This window comes from Cavia porcellus, unplaced genomic scaffold (genome assembly GCF_034190915.1).
Source record: "Cavia porcellus strain 051 isolate PalLab524CR breed Dunkin Hartley unplaced genomic scaffold, mCavPor4.1 scaffold_10, whole genome shotgun sequence".
Classification (NCBI taxonomy): Eukaryota; Metazoa; Chordata; class Mammalia; order Rodentia; family Caviidae; genus Cavia; species Cavia porcellus.
The window spans coordinates 33,614,085-33,639,440 of NW_026947493.1; the positions used below are offsets into that span (position 1 = coordinate 33,614,085).

A 25,356-nucleotide genomic window follows, 5' to 3' on the forward strand; every position below is an offset into this window, starting at 1 on the left:
GGGTATATCTTCTTGAATATCCATTTGAAATTCTTAGTCCATAGATCACTGGCACTGTTGTTGCAAAGCCGAGAGCATTAATAGCTTGTTACACTAATCTTCCAACTTTCAATGGACAGTGCTTTATGATTCTCAAAGCATTTTTCCTAGTCCTTTTCTTTGTTTAGGTTTCCTAACTTGCATTGTATCTCTGGGTGAGGCAGTCTAAGAATCCTTTACCTCAAGGTTCAAAAAGGAAAGAGGAAGTAATAGGCCCACTGACTGATAAGAGTAAAGTAAGTCTACAAACCTGGCTTTCAATTTTTCTTATTCCTTTTTTAAAGTTTCTTCTAAAAATTAAATTTGTAAGAAAACCTTATTTAATGCATGCTTCATTGTCAAGATCCTAAATCCAAATAAGCATCAAGGAACTGTGGTATATAAAATCAGGTTTAAATTAATTATTATCTAAATACCTAAAAATTACTATGGATACATTGCAGTTTCTGTTTCTTTTTTTCTCTCCTCTCTCTTATTTCTTCCTTTCAGGGGGTATGGGACTGAACCCAGGGCCTTCACACTGAGCTACATCCCTAGCTCTTTTTCTATTTTCAGTTTTGAGACAGATCTTGCCGAATTGCTCATGTTGGACTTGAACCTGTGATCCTTCTATATCAGCAGCCCAGAGTGCTGGGATTGCAGGCATGTGCTATCATGCCCTGCTGGCAGTTTCTTATTAAACTAAAACATACAATTATTAAATGATCCAATGTTTGGACTTGTGAGCATGTATCCTAGAGAAATGGAAATTTATATCCTATAAAACCCTGGAAAACAGGGGTGGGGAGACGGAGAAGATAAAGAGAAGCTGGATTCATCAGTTCACGTATGTAGGTACTGAGATAGCACAATGAATCTCATTAACATGTAAAATTAATACATGTTAACAAAAATCTACTCAAAAATAGGATTTATTTACAATAGCCAAAAAACTGAAAACAACCCAAATGTCTTTTAATAACTAACTGAACTGCCAAAAATGGTTCAAGAAACTCTGGTTTTCTAGTCTAAAAATCCAAGACCTGAAATGCTCCAAAGTCCAAATGCTTTTGAGTACTGATACAAAGTCAGGATGTGGTACAACGTAACAGGTCACCATCAGAACACAGGCACATTAAAAATAGTGTATTGAATTACCCTCAGGCTATGTGTATTATAAGGTATTACAAAACATGCATTATTTTCTGCTTTGGATTTGAGTTCCAGCCCCAAGATATCTCATATATATGGCAAATATTCCAAAATCTGAAAAAAAAAAAAAAAAAAAAAAAAAAAAAATCTAAAGCCTGAAAGACTTTTGGTCCCAACCATTACAGTTAAGGGGATACTCAATCTGTACTTCTATATCATCTAATAATACTTAGCAATTAAAAGAAACTAACTCAACATATACAATAGCTTCAGTGAATTCCCAAGAATTATACTGAATGAAAAAAGACAATCTCAAAACAATTTTGTATTTTGTACTCCTATTTATATAACATTCTTGGAATGGTAACATCAAACTGGAAAACAGATGAGTGGTTGCCAGGGCTTAAAAATGGGGGTGGGGGAAGGAAGCACAGAGTAAGGCAGAAAGTTAATATGATTACAAAATGGCAACCACAGTGCTTGACTGGTTGTGAAAACACAGACATACCCATGAGACAGAAGTACACCGAATGGAACGCACACACAAGAGTACGAGTAAAAGTGGATTGCGTCAATACTCCGGATGTGATATTATACTGAGATGTTACCAATAGAAAACAGGGGATGTGGGTTACTGGATCTTTTTGTATTATTTCTTATAACTACACAGAAATTTGAACTTTAAAAAAATCTATGGGTTTTACTTGCTGTCTACTGCTTTATTAGATCACGATTATAAAGAAAAACAAACATTTATAATGCTATATGTTAAAGATACAGCACTGAACAGGGAGATAAAACTACCTGCCCCATAGAGTGTGAAACAAGAGTGAATAAAGAAGAAAAATAAACATGTTAGCTCATGACTTTTAAAGAGAAAATAAAGCAAGCAGGAGAATAAGGGATGGAGAAGGTTTTTAAAAAATATTTATTTGTCTATTAGAGACAGGGTTTCACTAGGCAGTTAGGGCTGACCTTGAACTCCCTTTGTAGCCTAGGCTGGCCTCAAACTTGCATTGATCCTCCTATCTCAGCCTCCCGAGTACTAGGATTCCAGGTGTATACCATTATACCTGGCCTGGGAGGGTTATTTTTAGGTCATCAAACTCATGACCTAATGCTTGCCAGGCAGACGCTTAAGCCACTGAGCTAAATCTCTGGCCTTGGGAGGGTTATTTTAAATAGGGTAGTTGGAAAGGACCTTGAGCTAAATGGAAGACATTTGAGATCACAAGAAAAAAAGGGAACAAAGCATGCCCGGGAGGAAAGTATAGCAGGCAAAGGGAACAAGAGCAAAAATCTGTGAAAGTCCTAATGCAGGAGTGTGTCTGGTACATTTAAGGCGAGGCAAGAAAGAAAAGGAATCTGCGGCCAAGTGAGCAAGGCAAAGACGAAGATTAAGCCACAGATAACATGTTTCAGATCAGGTAGGACCTTGCAGGCTACTGCCTAAACTTTGGCTTTTATTTGAGCAATACAGGACTCCACTGGAGGTTTTTCTTTTGGTGGTACTGTGCCTGAACCTAGGAATACTCTTATCACTGGGCTATGTTCCTACCCCTTTATTTTGGACTGTCTCACTAGTCTCCATGGCTGGTCACCAAGTCTTGATCTTTCTGGCTCAGCCTCTCAGCCTCTGCATTAGCTGGGATTACAGGTGTGAAGAACCATATCCTGCTCACTGCAAGGTTTTAAGCAGTGGAAAGAAACGTGTGTTATGAGGATTACCTTGACTGCTGGGCTGTGACCAAGGATGGTGGCAGCAAGGGCAAAAAGAGCTGGGATAACAGATAGGAGACTACTGCAAAATCCAGATGAAACAGTTATGTGTATTCCTCCTGCAGGGCCTGTTGGGCGAGTCCTATATTCTTCCTAAGCTGAATAGCCTAGGATTATTGACTGTAAGCCAATTTTTAGCTTCTATTGTTACTACGGCTTTAGGTCGTTACAAGGCACCAGATCTACTGGGCTAGTGTGTACCTCTGCTGGGAACTTACTGCATCACTGGGTGTCTCGTAGGGCCTTTTGATTACCTCTAGGTTGGGGTGGCCTTGCTGGCACTCTCCTCAACCCAGCTGATGTTCTCTGTGTGGAGGAAGGGCTCACCTACACCCTTGTCAGACTCACTAAGGTCCTACAGCTGGGGAGTTCACTGCTGTTCCTGTTTACCCGCTAAGGTCCTTTATTTGAGGGGGAAAACTCACTATATAGATAGCTACACTACTAATCTCTCTTGGTTCATCAAAAAGAACAGTTTGCACTGTCATTGATTGATCATCTTTGTATCTAGATTTGGTAAACTCAACAACTAGTTCTGAGATAACAATGTACAATATATTAACTAGTGTTAATAACTATTAACTAGTGTTAATTTCCTAATTTTTTTTAAAATTCTGTATCATTTCTATCCTTTTTTTCTGTTTTGCTTAAAAAAAAAAAAAAAAAAAAGTTATGTGTATCAGGGGAATGACCTGAATGGATGTCATTATATTGCTACAATAAGACCCTGACAGATCTGTGAAAAGTTAAATTTGTATTGTAATTAAAACCCTTATAAAATGTTACTCTTTGTTTTGTTACTCTGGACAAAGCTAGGGCTTTAACTATACAAACCTTATCTTGTGATCCAGAGGACGTCTCTTCTAGAGTTTCAGTGCTTCCTAGATTGAAAAGCTGAGTGCTTGGCTGTAACCCAGGGCTGGAGATATTTGAGTCGCCCATCTGAGCCTTAAAAACAGAAATAAGAGACAGTATATTATGTAGAAAAAACTGCTATTACTTGGCTCACAAAACAGCATTTGAGGTTATTAGAAATGCTATGGTAAAAAAACAAGCAAAAATCCTACAAAACTTTGCTCTGAATTCCCATGTAAATAATTTAATGATAAAATTACTATAAAGCTGAGTACCTAACTTTAGACAATTATTTTTTTACAGCTTTTTAAAGGAAAAGTCAATGGTATTACTCTACTATGTGTTCTCTTGTATGTTTTAAGTCAACATATGATAAAATTAAATTAAAAGTGCTGTATCATTCTATTTGTGCACCATCTCCACAGTCAGGAACAGTTCTGTCATCTCAAAAAGCTCCCGGTGATATCTCATTGTAGTTAGGTTCTCTGCCTACTTCTGGCAACTAGCGTTCTGTTGCTATATTTTGCTTTTTTGAAAAGTATATAAATGGAATACAAGCAGAATGCTAGCTTCTTTCACATAGCCTAATGTCTCTGAGATTTGTCCAACTAATGAATGGTATTAATGGTTAAATCTTTTTTGTTGGTATTTCTGCCTGATACATATAGTTTTTTTCTGAAAGTTTTACATTTAGAAAATATTTTACATTTAGATCTGTGCTACAGTTTGAGTTGATTTTTATGTAAGATGTTACACTTAGGTTCAGGTTTATTTTTGTGTTTGTATTTTAACATTCAACTGTTTGAACATCATTAAGTTCTAACTTGCGTGATACTAAAAATGAAAATATTCCTTTTTTTTTTTTTTTTTTATCGGTACCAGGGATGGAACTCACGACTGCCTGCTTGCAAGGCAGGCGCTTATGCCGCTGAGCTAAATCCCCAGCCCCTAATGAAAATATTCTTATTTTTAAAATGATTACCAGACAGACATGGACAACAGGAGTGGTGGCACACACCTGCGATTCCAGTACTCCAGAGGGTAAAGCAGGAGGATCACTACAAGAGATCAAGCCAGCCTGAACTATATAGTGAGACTGTCTTGAAAAAGCCAAAACGGGAAAAAGACATGGAGTTACAAATTTTTGGAAACTTCACTTATATCTGAGCTATGATTCAGTATCTGGTGAGTACCATCCATGTCAAAACAGATGACTGTAGGGAAAAAGAAAAAATAAAAGCAGCTCTTAACTTCAGACACAGACTAAAGATACACATAAGAAGATACATGTTTAGCATAGGAATAGGCACTCAATTGTTAAATGAATGGATAATATACATTTCTTCTACTCAGATGACTTAATTATCCATTTGAGTAAGGGTGAAACAGTCTGTGAAAGCCTATGAATGACTCTAATCTTCTAACATGTGCCTGGCTTGGTGGCTCACGCCTGTAATCCCAGCACTTGGGAGGCTGAGGTGGGAGGATTGTTGTGAGTTCGAGACCAGCCTGGGCTACAAAGTGAGCTCATGGCCAGCCTAAGCCGCATAGCGAGACCCTGTCTCAAAAAAGAAAAAAAAAAAAAAAAAAAATCTTCTAACGTGACTATTTTTTTTTTTTTTTTTTTGGTACTGGGGATCTAACTCATGACCTCACACATGGCTAGGCAGGTGCTTGTGCTAGCATCATGACTACCAGTAACAAATGTATCAGAGAATGTTTAGAACTGAATGTTTAGAAATTTCCTCATTCTTAGCATAGTGGTTAAAAAAAAAAAAAAAGAAAAGAAAGAAATTTCCTCATAAGGTCAATATTAAATCTGACCACTGAATTTGATTCAGTTCTCATCCATTTTTGTTTGCAACCAGAATTGTGGAAAAAGTTAAGTTCATGAACTGAATACTACTGTATATTACAGAAAATATAAACTCAAAATATTATTCATAACAAGTTCTTATTTTTCAAAAATTACAGTATTTTTTTGGTGTGATATACTTGAAGTTGAACTTAGGGCCTTATGGATGATATGCAAGAGCTCTAGCACAGTTAAGCCCCAACCCATGTAACAAGCTCTTAAAACAAAAGGTATAACGCTGCTCAGAAATATTAAACCCACTATAAAACTCAGACTTGTCATTTCTAGAGGGGGCCTGGATGATCTGGCAACATCAGGTCATCTGGAGACCACTGTTTGGGGCTGAGCTCTAGCTGACCCTCTCACAAAGGAACCAGGCTCTCAGTCCACCTCAATTCCACCTTGGCCTGTTTTATACACTACCGCGGCCTTCCTGGCTCTTCAGGCATTTGAGTCTGCCTGAAGATGGGCTTACATTGTTATGATGTGTTTCAATAAATGTTCTTAAGAATTTTATCTATTTTTGATTCTTGTGTAAGGCCTCTGTTGAAGTTTTGTTTCATGTCTTGATGACATTCAGCATTTGTAACACTTAGGAGAAATATACAACCTCAGAAAAACTTGTTGGAGGGTAATTTTACAATACTTGGTAAAAATTTTTTAAAAAATTTCAAAATTCTTTGATCCAATGAATTCATTTCAAGCAGTTTATTTTAGGAAAAAGTTAATGGTGCATACAAAGACCCAGCTCCTATGCTGTATTGCTAAGTTCTTAATGGAAGGAATCAGAGAAATCTAGGGTACTGTTTGTATAAAGTACAGAATGAAAAATATACAGATATTAACATCACAGTTCTTTTTAAAAAAACTTTTCACACTACCTAATGAAGTCTCACGTGACTCTGAGATGAACAGTTACTGTCAATAAAAAGGCCAAGTGCAGACAAGAAAATAAGAAAGCTATGCCTAGCAGGGATGAGGCAGCAGGAGCCCTGTGAGTTTGAGGTCAGCCTGAGCCAACACAGTACATTCAAAGCTGGCCTTATCTCAAAAACCACCCTCTCAAAAATCCCTAAAATAAAAGCTACATCTTGGGTACATGTACTTACTTCCCACAATGAATGTAACATTACGTACTGCAAATATGTATTATATTAATAAAAACAAGAAAGCTATACCTCCTTATAGAGTTTTTAGAATAGCCTATATTATAAAGCAAATGTCAAAGATGAAATCCTCAGCCTGGTGTGGTGGTGCATGCCTGTAATCCCATCATTTGGAAGGCTGAGGCATGAGGATCATTATGAATTGAGGACCAGCCTGGGCTACAAAGTGAGCTCAAGGCCAGTCCAAAGCACACAGTGAGACTCTGTCTCAAAAAAAAAAAAAAAAAAAAAAAAAAAAGATTAAATTCTCAAAGGTTCCAGTTCAATCTAACCTTAGATAATGATTTATTTCATACTGTGGAGGAATTTTTTCTTTTTAAGAATTTTCTTGGGCCAGGGATTTGACCTGCCTGTCAAGTGCAAGATCATGAGTTTGCTCCCTGGTACCAAAAAAAAAAAAAAAAAAAAAAAAAAAAAAAAAATTCTTTACCACAGAAATGATTATGCTCTATTTAATCCTTTGATGATATAACTAGAACTTATACTAGACTTTTAGACAGTACACTTAATGCCACAGTTCCTGTAAAGCTTTGTGTACAAAAAGTAGGGCCATGGGGCTGAGTGTAGCTCAGTAGTAGAGCATATGCTCAGGATGTATAAGGCCCTGAGTTTCACTCCAGCATTAAAAACAAAATACCAAACAAAACAGGCCAAGAATAAGGCCTGCTTGCTTCTTTCTTTTGCGACTGGGGAATAAGCCAGACTGTTTTGGGTATCTCCCCTACTGTCCGGCACCCATAGATTCTGTATTACGGGGAACCTTGATGCAGTCATTGCCAGGGGCAGTGAACAGCGAAAGGCTTCAAGAAGTAAAACAATGACCCAGACTTTACTAAGGATAGGAGAAGGGGTTTGGAGACTCTTTTTTGGAGTGCTGGGGATCAAACCCAGAACCTCAAGCATCTTAGGCAGGTGCTCCACTAGCGAACTACATTCCCAACCTTTAAGGCAATCTTTACTTATTTATCTATTTATTTACTTGGTACGCATACCAAACTCACGACCTCATGCTTGTCAGGCAGGTACCTACTCCACTGAGCTAAATTCCCAGCCCCCAATCTTTATTTTTAATTTTTTTTGGTACTGGTGATCGAACTCACGGCTTTGTATTTGTGAGGCAGGCACTTGTGTCACTGAGCTATATCTGTGGCCCTAAGGCAACCTTTAAATCTAAAATATGACTCTTGAAAGTTATCCTCACATCCTATGAATCAATAAATTTATAATGGAGATCACTGCTTTTCCACTATTTTCCATAGACTTTATATATAGTTCATTATAGGGGCTGGGATTTAGCTCAGCGGCATAAGCACCTGCCTTGCAAGTAGGCGGTCGTGAGTTCGATCCCCTGTACCAATTAAAAAAAAAAAAAACAAAAAAAAAAACACCCCCCCCCACACAAAAACCAAATATAGTTCATTATAACTTATGGTGAGTATAGCTATTTTTAGAGGAAACTACTTTCCAGAACATTTTTTTTCACTTTGTTGTCTTAATTCCAAGATTCTTGAGACATTAACAGTGCAGCAGGTACAAAATAGTTCTATAGTGAAACTGATCTGAGAATTAACAGTATTGCCTATTCTACTGTAGGACCTTTAAGTTCTGAGACTCATAAAACTCTAAGGGGATGTGAGGAGAAGACATGTTAACAATATTTCTTAGACTCGTCTGACCAATTTGAACCTTTTTTCAAAGATCATTTATTAATAACCCAGAAGCCAGTGTTTTAGCAGAATTGTTTGGGAAACATGTCTTAAAATAGTGGTTTCTCACATTGCTTATTAAAGTTTTAGTGAGGTGAAGACAAATAGAAATGAAAAGAAAGCACTTCTCAATTTTTAGTGAAAAACTAACAACTGTAATTCTGCTGTAATAAAATGCAGTACTAGAATTTTCAGGTTTCACTCCAGGGAAACATGAGGCTTTGTGGTACTGATGCCAAGGAAAAGCCAAGACAGTTTCACAGCTAGAAGGTTTGAGACACAGTCAGAGAATGTCTACTGTGTTGTATATAGTGCGCATTTCATATCTGTGTTGAAAGATTTAATTAATGTCCTACCACTGCCATTTTACTCAATTTGTAAGGGCAAATTCTATCCATTAAAAGGTACAATGCATTTTAATGCCTAGATCTTGTAAACTGAACAACTATTTTTAAGATAACAATATGCAATATATCAACCAGTGTTGATTTCTGTTTTTTCTGAAATTCTGTATTATTTGTTTTGTTTTTTTAAAATAAAAAAGAAAAAAGTTAAAAAAGAAAAAGGTAAAATGCAAAGCAGAAGAGATGAAACAATCTCAAAAGAGCTTCACATTTGGGCAAAATTAAAACTATGCCTAGTGAAGGGTCCTTACTCACTATCAATTACTGCCTATGTACATTTGTATCATGAGATGCAAATTATCAGAATACTTTTCAAAACCTACTTAAATCCTCAAGACCATTTAACATCCTAACAGATAGCAGAAGGAAGAAGGGGTATGAAGCTTTTCTAGAACTATCTGTTGTGGTTCAACTTCTACCCTCTGACCCCAATTTCTTCCAAAATAATGTTCTTTGATTACAGGAATTTAAAAAAATTTGAAAAATTTCTGTCCAAACAAGCATCTTTGAGGCTTGCAGTTACAAACACGCTTAGTTTTGAACCAATTATTGCCAGCTGCCGAGGTGACAGTCTCAGTTGGACTCATTAGCTTTTTGCAGGCCTCCTACTGGTATCCAGTACTCAAGACGGTCTTACCCTCTCGTACTCATCCTTGGCTCTACTCAGCATTTCCAGGATGTCAATAGGCCTATGGTCACTGCAGCCATTGGCCTGGCTGGGACTCTGTTTATCTCGAGCAGCTTGCTGGGATCGCCGTGTCTCCTCTTCTACCACACTAGAGGAGGAAAACCAGGGTTAAGAAAGGCTTCTTCTGACAGTCTAATCCAAGAACCTTTATGGAGTCCAGGGACACACAAGGGTTTGAAATGATGATACTGCCTTTGCAAATAGTAACATTGGTCCCAGTAACTGCACTGAAACACAACTTACAGTCTTACCATCTCATTCACAGTATCACCAACCAGTATGTTTTACCTTCCTTTCTAGTGGTGGTGGAAGTAGGCACAATAAAAACTCTGCTAAATATCTCCTACAGGTAGCTCACAGTCAAACAAAGACCTCCCTTTTTTCTTTAAGAATCACTAAGTAGGTAACTGAGCTCAGGGTGTTTATGGGAATGCACTTTATTTCACTTTTCTTCAGACAGGGTCTTCCTATGTAGTTCAGACTGGTCTTGAACTCATAAGCCTACGCTGGCCTCACACTCTCAGGTTCCTGAGTACTGGGATTAGAGGTGTGCACCAGGATGCCCGAGGATGCACTCTATTTTGACTGGTATTAGCTTATGCCAGTTCTTCACTTGAAAATCCATAAAGCAAGGAAATTTCAGTTTAAGAATGCCACTGATGAGCCAGGCGTGGTGGCTCATGCCTGTAATCCCAGCACTCGGGAGGCTAAGGTAAGAGGATTGTTGCGAGTTTGAGACCAACCTGAACTACAAAGTGAGCTCAAGGCCAGCTTGAACTGCATAGCGAGACCCTGTCTCAAAAAAGACCAAAAAAAAAAAAAAAAAAAAAAAAAAAAAGAATGCCACTGATAGGGCTGGGGTTTTCAAATCATTTTTTTTTTTTTGGGACTATTAGAGACTGAACCCAGGAGTACTGAGTTATATTCCTAGCTCTTCTCATTTTTTAAAATAGGGTCTGGGTAAACTGTATAGGCTAGCTTGGAACTTGTAAGCCTCATGCCTCAGCCTCCAAGGTGCCTAAATTACAGGGATACATCACAGTACTAAGTGTGTATTAAGGTTGATACACTGCGTAACTTGGCAAGTTTAGAAGTTTAACTAAGAGACTCAGCAGGGAGCCAGGGTTCTTACTGCTGCTGCCTTGAAGTGTTGTCCTGGTGCCATGCCACCCTGCTTTGGAGCCAGCTGATTATGGACCTTAAACCTCCACAAACAGTGAACTAAATAAACATTTCCTTCCTTCATTTTAGGTGTTGGGTATTTTGTCCAAACAATGAGAGAAAATTAACCAAGACAGTAGGCTTTCATTTCCAAACAACTTCTCTATTGCCTAAGTAGAGAGGTTTGAAGAAATCATAGCAAAATGTCAGCAACTAAAAGGTGGGTAGAAAGCAGGTGGGTATTTTATTTCCTATATTTTTCTTCAAGCCTGAAGTAAGCAAAATAGTAAGTTTTAATAAAGCAACTAATCTTTAAAAGAAGTGTATTCAGATGTTAGTTCTAAATGTAATAAATATGTTCACCTATCATAGAATTTTTATGGACATAGCCACAGCTTGTTTTTATTTTATGAGACATGGTTTCACTAAGTTGCTCAGGTTGGGTTTGAACTTGTGATCCTCCTGCCTCAGCCTTTCAGAGTGCTGCGTTTATAGGCGTGTTCCACAAGTCTAGCTCAGCTTCAAGCTATAATTAATTGAGAACCTGATGGACAATGATGAAAAGGGAATTCAAAAGTGAAAGGTCTGTTTTTATGGAATAAGAGTTACTCAATGTTCATTCCCATTTAGAGAGAGAGAGAGAGAGAGAGAGAGAGTGTGTGTGTGTGTGTGTGTGCGTGTGCGGCAGCAATGATGTTACACAAACAGTGGGTTAAATAATATTAAACAAGGCTGGATGTGATGGTGCCCACCTGTAATCCCTGCACTTCAGAGGCTGAGGTAGAAGGATCACTGTGAGTTGGAAGCCAGCCTAGGCTACATAGTGAGATCTTACCTTAAAAAAGAAAAAAACAAAAACTCCCCAAACAAAAATGTGTTTAAAATTTTTTTAAAATAGCAGAACCAGTGGGACACGGTAGAGTATACCTGTAATCCCAGCACTTAGTAGGTTGAGGCAGGAAGATTGTTGTGAGTTTAAGGCCAGCTTGTACTATATAATGAGACTCACTCAAAAATCAAAACAAAAAATCAAAAGCAAAAAACAAAAACCAAAATAGAACCATTCTGAGCTAACATGTTAAAGTGTGATTTCCAACAAGAGTGGGCTTGCATATTTTCTCAGAAATTTCATTTGACTACAGAATTTTTGTTGTTTTCTGGTAATGCACAGTTTACTTAAAGCAGTAGGGGTGAGCCTAAGGCACAAACGCTAGTTTAAGACATAAAAGATGTCTTAAATACAGCATATACCTAGAGGTTCATTCACTTTTCTACTTAGTGTCTCAGCATCCATTAACACCTTTTGGTAAAAAAGTAAAATCAGTTCTTTTACTTGGGAGAATTTATAATACTGTATATTGTGGTTGTCAAAACAGTTAGAAGTATTTAATATAATGGGTACTTGACAGACATGTTTTATTTATTGAGGCACTGTGTAATCAAACCCAGGGTCTCTTATAGGCTAAGCAAGCATTCTAGCATTAAGCCACATCCCCAGTATAGATATACTTGTTTAGATGTACATATGTCAAAAAATTTTCCAGTATTTCTGGTTAGTAGAAGTTACATTCTAAATTATACACAGGCATATATAAAAAGATTTAGAGAATAAAAAGTATTCTTTATCTCTAGTGCTCAGAAGGTCATGTATCCCAAAACTGGCAACATTTATAAAGGATTCTCTTCATCTATAAATAGGCCAGACACTTAAAAGCTATCAACAGGGTACTTCGTAATCACTTCCTCTGCTTCTAGTTAAACAAGCTGCAAATGTAAACAAATGTCCCTCTTTTGGCTATTTCTAGGAATAGAACATACTGTTTCTACTTCTTTGCCTCATTTAGGATTCAATACAATAATTTTCAGGTAAGCTTGAGTTGTCAGCATTACACCTTGAAGTCTTGCAATCAGTTTACTGCTTGTCCTGAGAAAGAAAAAAGTTCAAAATGATTCCCTCTCCATAGTTGTTAGGGCTCAAAAAGCCAGATTCTCTTACTCAAGAGCTCAGATGATAGCAGGAAAAATGTGAATATATTAATATGCTCTCAAGTTTAGAGACTTAAGCATATTTCTTCTATATAATCAGAAAAATAAGTGGCCTTCACTGTCATTTTCACTCTTTTTTTTGGGTCTTTTTCTTTTTTACTGGTACCAGGGATCGAACTCACGACTGCCTGCTTGCAAAGCAGGCGCTTATGCCGCTGAGCTAAATCCCCAGCCCATTTTCAAAACCAAACACAACAAAATGATCCAGGTCTGGGGGTGTAGTTCCGTGGTACAGAACATCTGAGAGGGGTTGGCATCCTACCACATCCAGCTCTGTATCTCTACCCTTTATACATCAGAAGCCTTTGTTAGTTTTGTTTTTTAGAGATAAAGCTATAAAAAACAAAGTGTAGGTCTAGAACGACTTTTCTAATAAGCATGACTGCACGTTACCAGTGAGCAATGACTTCCAGGATGCGCCTACTAACAAACACCCATCTGTCCTCCAAGTTCACGACCAGAAAGAACTACAGAGGAGGAGCGTGACAAACATATATCTGGTCAAGATGTGACAATGGTCCCGGATTAGAGTTTGGCATTAGTCATATGTGTCATTATTTTTTCAACTTGGTATGTACCTTTTCAAAAAATGTAAATATTGGTACAGGCCCCTAGTCCCAACTGACTGGGAGGCTGGGGAAGGAGCCATCAAAGTTCAAGGCCAATCACGACAACTCAGCAAGATCCTGTCTCATATTACAGGGATGTACAAATGTGGTCCTCAAGCACATAGGCCCAGTTTCCTTGGGTGGCACTGAGTGGAGAGGAATTATCTCAGAACACATGAAAAAGGTGACCAAAATATACAGTGAATGCTTAAAGATACACTTCCTTCAAATAGCCCTCTTGTTTTGAACACACTTATCTTTCTTGCCATTTTGAAGCAGCTGTGGAGGTCCTCTTCTGTGTCTTTATGATATGTGTAAAACAATATGTGAATGCTGCTGCCAAGTGCCATCCAATGGAAAGTCAGGCCCATAATAACATTACAATGGTCCTTGTCCACCTTATTCACCAGATAGGGCATCGTGCAACTTCTAGCTCTTCCTTAGAGTCAAAATGACCATGAGAGGTAAAGGTTTGGAATTAATTCCGGATATGGAGGCAGCCAAGACAGTACAGGCAAGAGGATGTCTAGAACTGCTTCAGAAAAATGGCAAAAATAATGGGATAAGTGTGTTTAAAATGAGGGTGAAATTTTTGAGAGGGGTTAATGAAAATGTGTCTTTTAGTATAATAAAGCTTTAAAAAATGTACACATTTCACCATATTTTTGAATACCTTGTTTTATATATGCATAAATATGTAACAAAATCTCTATTAAAATATTTTTTATTAAGTTGGGAACACCTGTCATGTCAGTATTTAGGAGGCGGAGGTAGGAGAATCTCTGTGAGTCTAAGACCAGCCTGGGCTACATGGTGAGTTTAAATCTAGTCTGAACTACAAAGCAAGACTTTGTCTCAAAAAACCAAAAACAAAAAGCAAAACAAAACCAACTAACCAACAAAGAAAAAAGCTGAGGTGGTAGTGCACACCTGTAATCCTAGCACTTAGGAGGCTGAGGCAGGAAGGTCTCTGAGTTCAAGGCCAACCTGAACTACGTAGGAAGACCCTGCCTCAAAACACATGAAAAAATCTCTTTTTAGTATAACATAGGGGTCTCCAACTCCAAAGGGCTGAGAATATAATTCACTGCTCCCTGAATTCAATCTCCAGCACCAAAAATACCTAGAATTGAGGTTTTAGTGTCAATTATCTATACTTTTAAGAGAACTCATTAAAAATTAGATTGTTAAAAACTTAAGACTCTTGGATTTCATGCAGCTCAGAAAAAAACCCAAAAAAACAAAAAAAACTTAAGACTACTTTCTTCCATACATGTAGACACAAACTGTTACGGTTTATATCTACATGTTCCCCCAATGGCTCGTATGCTCATAGTGGGGCTTTTCAGAGGTTGCTGGATCTAGGGCAGTTGATTGCTGACCTTTTAGAGACAGGGTACCCAAACTCCAAATCAAAACCCACTTACTTGTTGCAAAGTGCCAACACTGCAATTAAATCTGAATACTGAAGTTTTAGATTAGAAAAAACTCACAATGAACAATTTTTGTCTTGTAAGAGAAACAGATAATGTGAGTGCCATAGGTTCGCCACCACTGATTAAGATGTATTAGTATTGGTTAAGGATATGTGATAGCTACAATTAGTACACTAACTGGTTTATCACGGTTCTGGGCATGGGTAATGAGAAGGTCTACCTTGGGTGTGGGGGCACCAACCAATGGGCTTGTAGCTGGAATGGAATAAAAGGGGAAGGGAGACAGGCTGCTGCTGCTGCTGTCCTACTTCTTCCTGCCTGCAACGCCACAAATGGACTCTGCTCTGCAGAGCTCCTCTGCCATGCTGTCCTTCCTTGAAACCAGCCAACTATGGATTGAACCTTCGGAAAACTGTGAACCAAAATAAATCTTTCCTCCTTTCACTTGGTGTCAGGTATTTTGTCCCAGCAACAAGAAAAGTAACTGAGACACAAACTTCATAAAAGAGGAAGAGAATTTTGATTTGGCAGAGTGGGAAGAGAGGGCTAGATTTTTAAGATTTAAGTAAAACTAAAGAAAAAAATACTGCCTGTTGCAGTATTTTCCTCGACCTCTGTATGCTCTTGGGCCCCTCCAAAACCAGTGTTTCAAGCTCCCAGAATCTAGGCTGGCAATCGAGCAATATGACTAGACCACAGGAGGCGTGGTTTTATGGGCTGGCTTGAGAAAGGATGAGGTATCCTTCAGAACATAAATTCAATGAAAGTCATTTTCCAAGTTTCTAGATTCTGTTACAAAAATGCTTCTGGATGATAATCCATTAGTGGGTTGAAGCCTGATAAATCTTGCCTGAGTCAGTAAGTTCACTGACAGTAAGTAATTCATTACAAACATGTGCTAGAATGTTCTACAGGGTACTGAATACAGTATCACTTATTACAGTGGGAATTTCGGTAGCCACTACATATGGTAGTCAGGCTGTGTTCTGGGTGTAACTGACAGTCTCTGGAGCCGGACAGTTTGCCAGGCCTGACCCAGAGTAGGCTGTGGTAAAGTTACGGACTACCCTTAGGGTTAGCTATAATGCAGTTATTATAAATGCTACCAAGGAAAATTTAATGCCCTAAAAAACTGATGTTGACAGCAAAAGCAGGATATACAGCATTACCATGACTATAATCCTAAGGTACATATACAGAGAAGACTGGAAAAAGTTACATGAAAATATTAAAAGTAGCAAATTACACACAGTTTTAGATTTAAGTTTTTCTGCTTCCTTCAAATTTTTGGCAATAAAAAGAAAATCAGGAAGGCAGTGAGAAGTCATTTTCCATTTCTCATATCTCACTAATTAAATCTATAGAGTAATAAAAATACTTACTCTGCCATGAGTTTTGCTATGCGGTGACAGTCGTTCTTGTCATAAAACCAGATACTGTATATTGATACTTGAAAAACAAAGGAAAAAGAAAAGATGAAGGGAAATGAGGTTTCAACATTTATGTACAATGGACCCTTGAGTTATGACCGACCTGCCATACAAACAACTTGAGTTAGGACTACTATTTTGGTTTTAACTTACAACCAGTGTGGAGTTACAACCTGAATACTGGCGCTTGTGCTTCCCAGATGGTCTCAGATACAGATTTAACCTTTAAGGAGTTCTGGAAGCAATACTGCATCCTTTCCTGTGGAGGTTAACTGAGAAATCCTGGGCCAATGCTTCTTTAAGAACACTGAGGCCTGTCTGTAGACAGGATAGACTTTGAAGACTGTACAGGAGGAGCCTGGGCCTTCAACTGGCAGTCTGAGTTACAACCAGTCCTTGGGAACGAACTGAGTTCATAAATCAAGGGTTCACTGTATATGTAAATAATATATCACCACAAAATATCATTGAATTTACCATTAAACCCTTAAATTATTAATACTCCCTTTAAAGGGGCAGGTAGGGGGAACACTTCTTCAAATCTCTGTTTAATAAAACCAGGACAAATGAAATATTTAAATAAAAACTGAAAAAAATGGTTTTAGACATATCTACTGGATCTCACTGAACCTAGGATAGAAATAAATATAAGATGCATCATTATTTGTTTTGTCAAGAAAAAAACAGACTTAGACTTTATCAATATCAATTAAGAGACACATTACATTTAAATTAAAATGTGAGGAGTCGTAACTACTGAAAATCAAGGTCATTGGCTAATCAAAGGTCAGAAACTGTCTCCTGAAGCTTCTAATATAGAATAAAAATTACAGTGAAAAGGGTTTGAATAGCTCCATATCCAACTTTAAATCAATTATTCACACATGATATGGATTAAAATTATAATCATACTTTTTAAAATTTTGAGACAAGGTCTTGCTAAGTTGCCCAGGCAGTGCTCAAATTTGCAATCCTGCTTCCTCAGCCTCCCAGAGTGCTGGGCTTACAAGTATGTGCCACATCTGGCTTCATTATGCTTTTTTTGGTACTGGGGATCGAACTTATGACCTCATGCTTGCCAGGCAGGTGCTTACACAGCTGAGCTAAATCCCTGGCCCATTTTTTTCCCTAAGTAAACTTACTTTGAAATAACTGTAACATTTTATGAAACTGTCCTATCATATTACAGCCAGGATAACGACAAAGATTAGTCAAGACGCAGAAGAATCTCCATGATCACAAAGATCTCTGGTGTTTTACAGCCCTATTCACTTTCCTGGGTCCCCTTCCCTCATACTGACCTGGCAAACACTATTCTTTACTTTCATGTCATTTTGTGAGTGTTGTGAAAGTGGCATCATTCAAATAGCATGCAGCTTCACGAGATCAATTATTCTAACAGTGTATAGTCCCCAAAGTCATCTAGCACACTGCTTGCATCAACAGCTGCCCCAATTCCCAATAGTGTCCCATGGCATAGATGCACCACTGTGTTTTAGCTACTCCGTGCATCTAAAGACTCTGGGGTGTTTCTGGGTTTTGACTATTATGAATAATGCTACTACCAATATCTGTAATAAGCTTTTATTTCTATGGATTAAATGCCAAAGAGTAAGTAGCCTCATGTTAAGTTTAGTCAAAAACTACGTTTTTCCAGTGCCCGCGCCACTTTACATTTCTATAAGAACTGCATGAGTGATGTAGTTTCTCCAAATTACTGCATTTGATGTTGCTGCTAATTTTAATTTTTGCTATTCTGAAAGGTATATAGTGATTTCTCACTGTGGCTTGAACTCACATTCCCTAAAAACTAATGATGTTGAACACCTTTTCATGTGCTTCTTTGACATTTTATGTCCTGTGTTTGAAATATCTTTTCATGTCTTACGCCCTAATTAAATTTTTTTGTGTTTAATTTTGAGAGCTTGTATAATTTAAGACACCAGACTTTTGCTGGAAATATGGCTTGAAAACATAACTGTTACATTTCTATCCTCTTGATAAGGTCTTCTCAAAGCAAGTTTTGACAAGGTCTAACAAGTTGATTTTTCTTTTCATTGATCATGATTTAATCTAGTGTGAAATCTAAGAACTCTTTTAGATCTACTTCTAAAATTCTCTATTTTTCTCTAAAGAGTTCATAGTTTTACATGTAAGTTGTAGATTTAGTCTATGTTAATTTTTGTTTAAAGCATGCAGTTTTCTTTTGGCCTAATATACCAGTGTTATTGTTAGAAATGACATCATCCCTCTATTAAGAAATCTTTTATGTCTTTGTTAAATATTAGTTGGACATAATTGTGTAGGTCTGTTTTTTTTTTTGTACCAGGGAGCAAACTCATGACCTAGCGTTTGCCAGGCAGGTACTGATGCCACTGAGCTAAATCCCCAGCCCATTTCTGTATTCTTTATTCAGTCCCATTAATTTATGTGCTTATCCTTCTAGTGGTACCACACTGTCTCAATTACTATAGTTATACAGTAGGTCTTAATACTGGGTTGAATATTTTCTTTTCTTGGTACAGGGATCAAACCCATGACCTTGTGCTTGTGCCACAGAGCTAAACCTCTGGCCCATGGGTAGAATATATTCTTATACCTTTTGTTTTAAGATTGTTTTACCTTTTAGGACCTGTACTTTTCCATGTAAATTTCAGAACCTGCCCATGCCTCCCAAAAACTTTGCTTGGGTTTTAACAAGAAATGTTTTAAATTGGTAAGTCAATTTGAGGAGAATTAATATTTTTACTATGTTTAGTCCTTAAAAACAAAGGCAATGTATCTCTCCATTTATTTATCTTCTTCAATTTCTTTCATCAGTATTTTATGACTTTTAGCACACAGATTTTGTACAAGTGGAGTAATTTACTTTGGAGTGACTGTAACAGGCAATGTTTTAAAATTTTGCTTTCCACATCGTTTGTATGTAGACATGCAATTGATTTTTGTGTGTTGCTCTCATTATCTTGAGACCTTACCAAACTCATTTATTAGCTCTTGGAATTTGTACAAAAACATTCATGTCACCTAAATAGGGGCAGCTGTATTTCTTCTCTGCCAGTCTGTAGCTACTTTCTTTTTCTTGACTCATTGCGGTGCCTGGAATTCCAGTGAGACACTGAATAGCAGTCGTGAGAATAGGTGCCCTTGCCTTATTATTGTTTCAAAGGGAAGGTTAGTCTTTCTCCATAAGTAGTATCAGCTGTAAACTGTTGTAGCTGTTCTTTACTAAGGTGAGACTGTTCGATTCTATGATTAACTTGATAGTTCTTACTATAAACAGGCCTTGGATTCTGTCAAATGACTATTTCTGTGTGTCAAAATATGATCACATGATGTTTACTTTTCCTTAGCTTGCTGATCCAACTATTCCACTTGTAGGTATATTCTCAAAAGAGTTAAAGACATTACAGTGATACACACACACACACACACACACACACATTCATAGCAGTATAATTCATAAAAGCTAAATCCTCAAAAAGTCAGTATTACACTTAACACAATGGATTCAAATGTTTCAGTAGCACATATATACTAATGGACTCTGATACATCCATTTCCCTACAAATATCTCAAGTTTATCTTTGTGGGAGAGTAGTATTCATTGAGTGTAAATATCACATTTTCTTGGTCCATTCATCTGATGATGGATATACACGCTGCTTTCAAGATTTAGCTGCTATGAATAGTACTACTATGAACATGGGTATGCATATATCATGGTAATATGTCTAACTCTTTAAGGAGAGGGGTAGCTGGGTCAAACAGAATTTCTGGTTTTAGTATTTTGAAGAATCTCTCTACTGATTCTATAATGGGTATACTAGTTTACATTCCCACTAACAATTAAAAGGCTTCGTTTTCCTTTGCAGTCTTGTCAGCATTGCTACTGTCTGATTTTTTTTGATGATGGTCATTTTGGTGGGGAGTGAGACGGATTCTCAGTGTTTTAATTTGCATTTCTGTAATGGCCAGTTATGTTCAGCATTTCGTCATGTTTTGATTAGCCATCTGTACTTTATTGTTTTGTGAAGTAACCACAGATTTTTTTATGTTGAACAATTTTATTTGTTAATACTCGGTGGAGGAATTCTACACTTCTAAGTTCATAAAAGATACTTATTTGTAGGGATTTTTTTTGAAATGTACTTAACACTGAAGTTAGGGTCTCAAATCTACTATTCAAGTTTTCTAACAGAGCTATACTTTCAGCTTTTTTTAGTTTTCAATCAGGAATTGAACTCATGATCTTGCGTTTGCAAGACAGCTGCTATGCCACTGAGCTATATCCCTAGCCTACCATCAGCTTTTCTCAAAAAAATTTTTTTAAAGACAGGTTCTTGCTGAGCTGACCTTAAACATATGGCAGTCTTTCTGCCTCAGCCTTCCTAGTGCCGTAATTACAGGCACATACCACACTACACCTGGCCTTAAATCTTGAGATAGGGACCACTAAATTGCCCAGGTTGGCCTTAGGCTTGTAATTCTCCAACCTCAATTTCTTAAGTGACTAGGATTACTGGCGGGCACCAACATGTATGGCTGTATTTTCTTTTTTGTTATTGTCTTTGCCTTATAAAATACTTGAGTTGGGCGTGTTAGTGCACACCTGTAGTCCCAGGACTCTAAGAGGTTGAAACAGGACTGCCAAATTGAAACCTAGATTGGGCAACTCAAATTTAGAAACTGCTCAAAACAGAAACAGAAATAAAAACAAAAGAGAAAACGGGGCTAGGAGTGTAGCTCAAAGGGAAGCTAGGTTCAATCCCCAGTGTTGCAAAAACAAAGCAAAACAAAACAAAACAAAAAAACAGGAAGAAAAGCAAACAATTGAGAAGTGTTCCTTTTTCTACTTTTGGAAGGAACTAAAATTAGGGTTAATTCTTTTGAATTCTCCTGTAAAACCACCTGAACTTGGAGATTTCTTTCTCCGAAACTCATTAAGTTACAAATTCAATATATTTAATATTTGTAGCACTGTTTGTATTATTTATTTTATTTTGGCTGAGCTCTACAGTTTGTGCTCAGACTGTTCTGCTCTAAGTCATCAAATCTGTGGATGTACATTTGTTCATAAAAGGGCCTTATTATTTTTTTAATAACTGCATGATTTAGCCAGGCGTGGTGGCACATTCTCATAACCCAAGCACTTGGAAGACTGAGGCAGGAGGATCACTTCGAGTTTAAGGCCAGCCTGAACTACATGGCAAGAAGCTGTCTTAATACTTCCATTCCCCCAACAAGTTGCAGGACTTGAAACAGATTCTGTTTCCTTCTTGATATGGCAATTTGTGTCTTATTCATTTTTGTTAGTTTTGCTAATAATCAACTTCACTGTCTTAAAAAAAAAAAAAACAAGCCTTTTGTTTCACTGAGTTTCTCTTTCTCTCTGGTACTGAGGATTGAACCCAGTTTTCACACTGAGCTACATTCCCAGTCGTTTTTTAAAATTTTGTACTTGGAGATAGGGTTTCACGAAGTCACTATGGTGCCCAGGTTGGGTTTGAACTTGTAATTCTTTAGACTCAGCCTCCTATACTGTGCTGGGATTGCAGGCATGTGCTACTTTGCCTGGCTTTTTTTCCCCCATGTTTTTCTATTTTCAACATCTTTGATTTATGCTTTTATTATTTCCCAACCTCTGTTTGCTCCGAGTTAATTTTGCTCTTCTTTTCCCAATTGCTAGGGGTGGGAAGTTAATAGGTACTTAGCCAGTGCAGCTAAGAGGGATTGGTGGAATTTCTTGTGGCCAGGCTACTTGGTTCCTACAGGAAGCAAATCGAGTCCTTGGACTTCACAGCTGAAATTTGCTTCTCAGCACTGGATGTGGTAGGACACATCTGTAACCCAGCACTGCAAAGCTGAAGCAGAAGGACTGCTACGAATTGGAGGTTAACCTGCTTACAAAATGAGTTCAAGGCCAGCCTGAACAGCATAGCAAAACCTTTTCTCAAAAAACAAAAAACAAACAAAAAGAAGAAATTTGTTTTCCAGGCCAGGCAGGTTGTGATATGATCCCCTCTTATTATTTCTCCACTGTCCACTCATGGAAGGGAGGGAGAGCTTCTCCCTAGTGGCTACTGATAATCAGCAGGGCTTCTGGTACTTCTTCCCAGTTTGACCTGGCTCGCCTTGTATAGTTGGCAGGAGTCCCACTCAGTCTCAGAAAGGAATGATCCTCCCTGGGTCACTCTGTGCTGTTAGGTTGGAGGGCAAGAAACACCAAGCCTGGGTTCTCTTCTTTGGTTGGGTAAGTGGCTGCAAGACACCCTGCTGCCAGGTTATTCCACCACTTGCAGGTCCTGGGACATACTACCTTTCTCTTTTTACCTTTCAGATTCTCCTGATTATCTTTTGTATCATTTCTAGGTTTTAGGGTTGCACTTAGCAGAGAGATGGGAGGCAAAGACAAATTAACGCCATTGCATTTGTTTGCAAGTCTCAGACATTTTGGAGGAGTTTAAGGGTTGAACCCAGGGCCTCATGCATGCTAGGCAAGTGCTCCACCACTGAGCCACATCCCCAGCTCTTTTTATTTTGAAAGGTGTCACTAAGTTGCCCAGGCTGGTCTCAAACTTGTAATTTTTCTGTCTCTGCCTCCTGACTAACAGGGATTACCTGCTTATGCTACTAAGACTGGAACCATTATGAATTTTTATGGTTAGAAAATAAAAGCTAAAGGATAGACTTAAGTGACTTACTACTAAGTGAAAAGTGAAAAGAAGTCTCAGAATTATTATAGAATGCAAGCACCCTCCTTCTTAGACCAATTGTCTTGCCACTACATACCACTTGCCTAAATCTCATTGGATTAAAGTAACATCACATCTTTTCATAGACATAAGAAGTCAGTGAGCTTCAATTATGCTTGAAGATTAAAGCAACATAGTAAAAAATTAATTTAACAGTCAAGTTAAATTTCACATTAAAAAGACAGCATAAACTATAGGAAACATAAATGCCAGTACAAAAAATAAAACCTTAAAAAGATTTCAAAAAAAAATTGTTTGTTTGGGATGTAGTCCAGCATGCTCTGGCTTAAATCTTCAGTACATAATAGACAATCTATTTAGGAAACCACAGTTTGGTTATTTTAATGGCAAATTATGTTTTCTACCAGCAATGGTGAACTTTTTAGTGACAAAAGAAAGCCCAAGTTGCAGCCCTAAACCCATTTGTTCATTGCAAAGAGCCAACACTGCAATTAAAACTGAATACTGAAGTCTTTAGTTTAGAAACAAGTCATACATTAACATCTTTGGCAAATTAACATGTGTGCTATAGGTTTGCTACCACATTTTATACTGAACTAAAGTCATTAGCTCACAAAAAGCTTCCTAACTTTAAAATTTCTCAAGAGAAATAGTGGAGTTTTTCTACTGTAGAGTGAACTAAAACACTGATACACAGAGCCAACACATGGCTTCATTTTAATGAATAAAGATAATAAAAAGTATTTTCCCCTAATTTGGCAAGGCAGCTTCTTTGATATGGAAAATCTCTGATCACATTAAACTGTACTGAGTCTTTGCATCCCTCAGTCTCATAGGTGCCCACACTACCTGAAGGAAGCCCACGTTGGTTAGCCTCTGAATCCCTGGCATACTGTGAACTTCCTGTTTGGAATGCTTTTATGGTGCCTCTTCTGTTTCACAGAATTTCAAAACAGTTTGAGCACTTCAAACAGAATCAAAACCCAATAAATTACAAGTAATTTTGGAATGTTTTACATGATATACAATGACAAATTAAGTCAGCTTTGACATCTCAATGGAAGCACACAAGCAGCCTTGTTACAGTGGAAATAAATACTAAGCATTATCTACGTCAGGGTTTTAGTTACGCTCTCAGCAGCTAACGCTTGTTCCAACATACAGTAAATCAGATTGGGGCTTTGAAAGACTCCATATATGGCAATTACATGCAGCCACCTTCTTTAAATATGTCTCTTCCAATCTTGGCTAAGGAACACCCAAAACACCAGAGTCCAAATAGAAGATTTTCGTTTTTCTCTAATACTGTGTGTGTGTGTGTGTGTGTGTGTATACCTTTTTATGATTTATAGTGATGAAAAAGAATTTACCGTATGTAATACATCAGGGTCAGAAAGGAACACAGGAGCAACTAAGTATATTTTCCCAAAAGATTCTAAAACTCTTAGGAAAACCAAAGTAAGCCTATCAGAATTGTCAACTTCTGATAAACTTTCACTCAAGTCCTTTTTCCTTCAAGAATTCCAGCATAATTTAAAAATAAGACACATACTTCTACACTTGTACATTATCAAATAAACTGCCAAAAAAGAGCCAAACACTTTCAAAGGCATGCTTGCAGAAGAAATAAAGATAAGGAAGCCATAGTGATAGCTTAATGGGTAAAGGATAAGAGTCACACTCAATTCTGCCAAAAGCAGACCTGTAGAGGTTCAGTTACGCATTCAGGAATCAGCTCTGTCTGCCAAAATATCAAATGCTCAGTGTATGGAACTGGCAAGCAAGCCCAGAGAGCTGCCACTAAGCCTGTCACTGCCACTAGTGAGGAAAGACAGATAAGTTCACCAGATAGCTAGAACTGCAAAGGACACTGTCTCTAAAACCAAAGCTGAGTATTCTTCCGTTAAGAGAATTTACATTCAAAGGCCCAATATATCCTGCCAACAATTCACTTTCTGAGACATCCTGAAATATTTTCTCTGATTATACTACAAAAGATGTAAGCTTTCAGAAAAAGCTTTTTTAATGTATTAGTTTGCTATACAAATAACAAGGGAATCCTGATTTACAAATGGCTTTTCTCAAGGTGAATGTAAACTAGTGAATGAACACCCATCACACATCGTGACTACTAGTCCCAAATCCATTATATACATAAGCCAAAGTGTTACACAGTTAGGAACTGTGACAGAAAAGACTGTACTTCTATAAAATATCAACTTGCACATTAAGAACACCCCTCATCAAACATTTCCCTTGCTTTTCAAATGTGAAAAATACTAACAACAATAAGTATTTGGATTGCTTAAATACTTAGAAATTTTTAAAAGCTTGTA

At 37.6% G+C, this 25,356-nt stretch overlaps 1 protein-coding gene across 9 annotated transcripts in view; it reads right to left on the bottom strand.

Moving 5' to 3' along the window:
* Dcp1a (decapping mRNA 1A) overlaps positions 1–25,356 on the bottom strand; it is a 64,072-nt gene that overhangs the window by 22,520 nt on the left and 16,196 nt on the right. For all 9 annotated transcript variants that reach the window (XR_010050125.1, XM_013143869.3, XM_063257281.1 and 6 more), the window contains 3 exons: positions 16,257–16,323; positions 9,573–9,711; positions 3,784–3,897 (listed from right to left, as the gene is read on the bottom strand). Coding sequence is in view for 8 of the 9 variants with exons in the window: in XM_013143869.3 (XP_012999323.1) it covers positions 3,784–3,897; positions 9,573–9,711; positions 16,257–16,323 (320 nt within the window). In the remaining variant the exon portion in view is untranslated. The remainder of the gene's footprint in view (positions 1–3,783; positions 3,898–9,572; positions 9,712–16,256; positions 16,324–25,356) is intronic.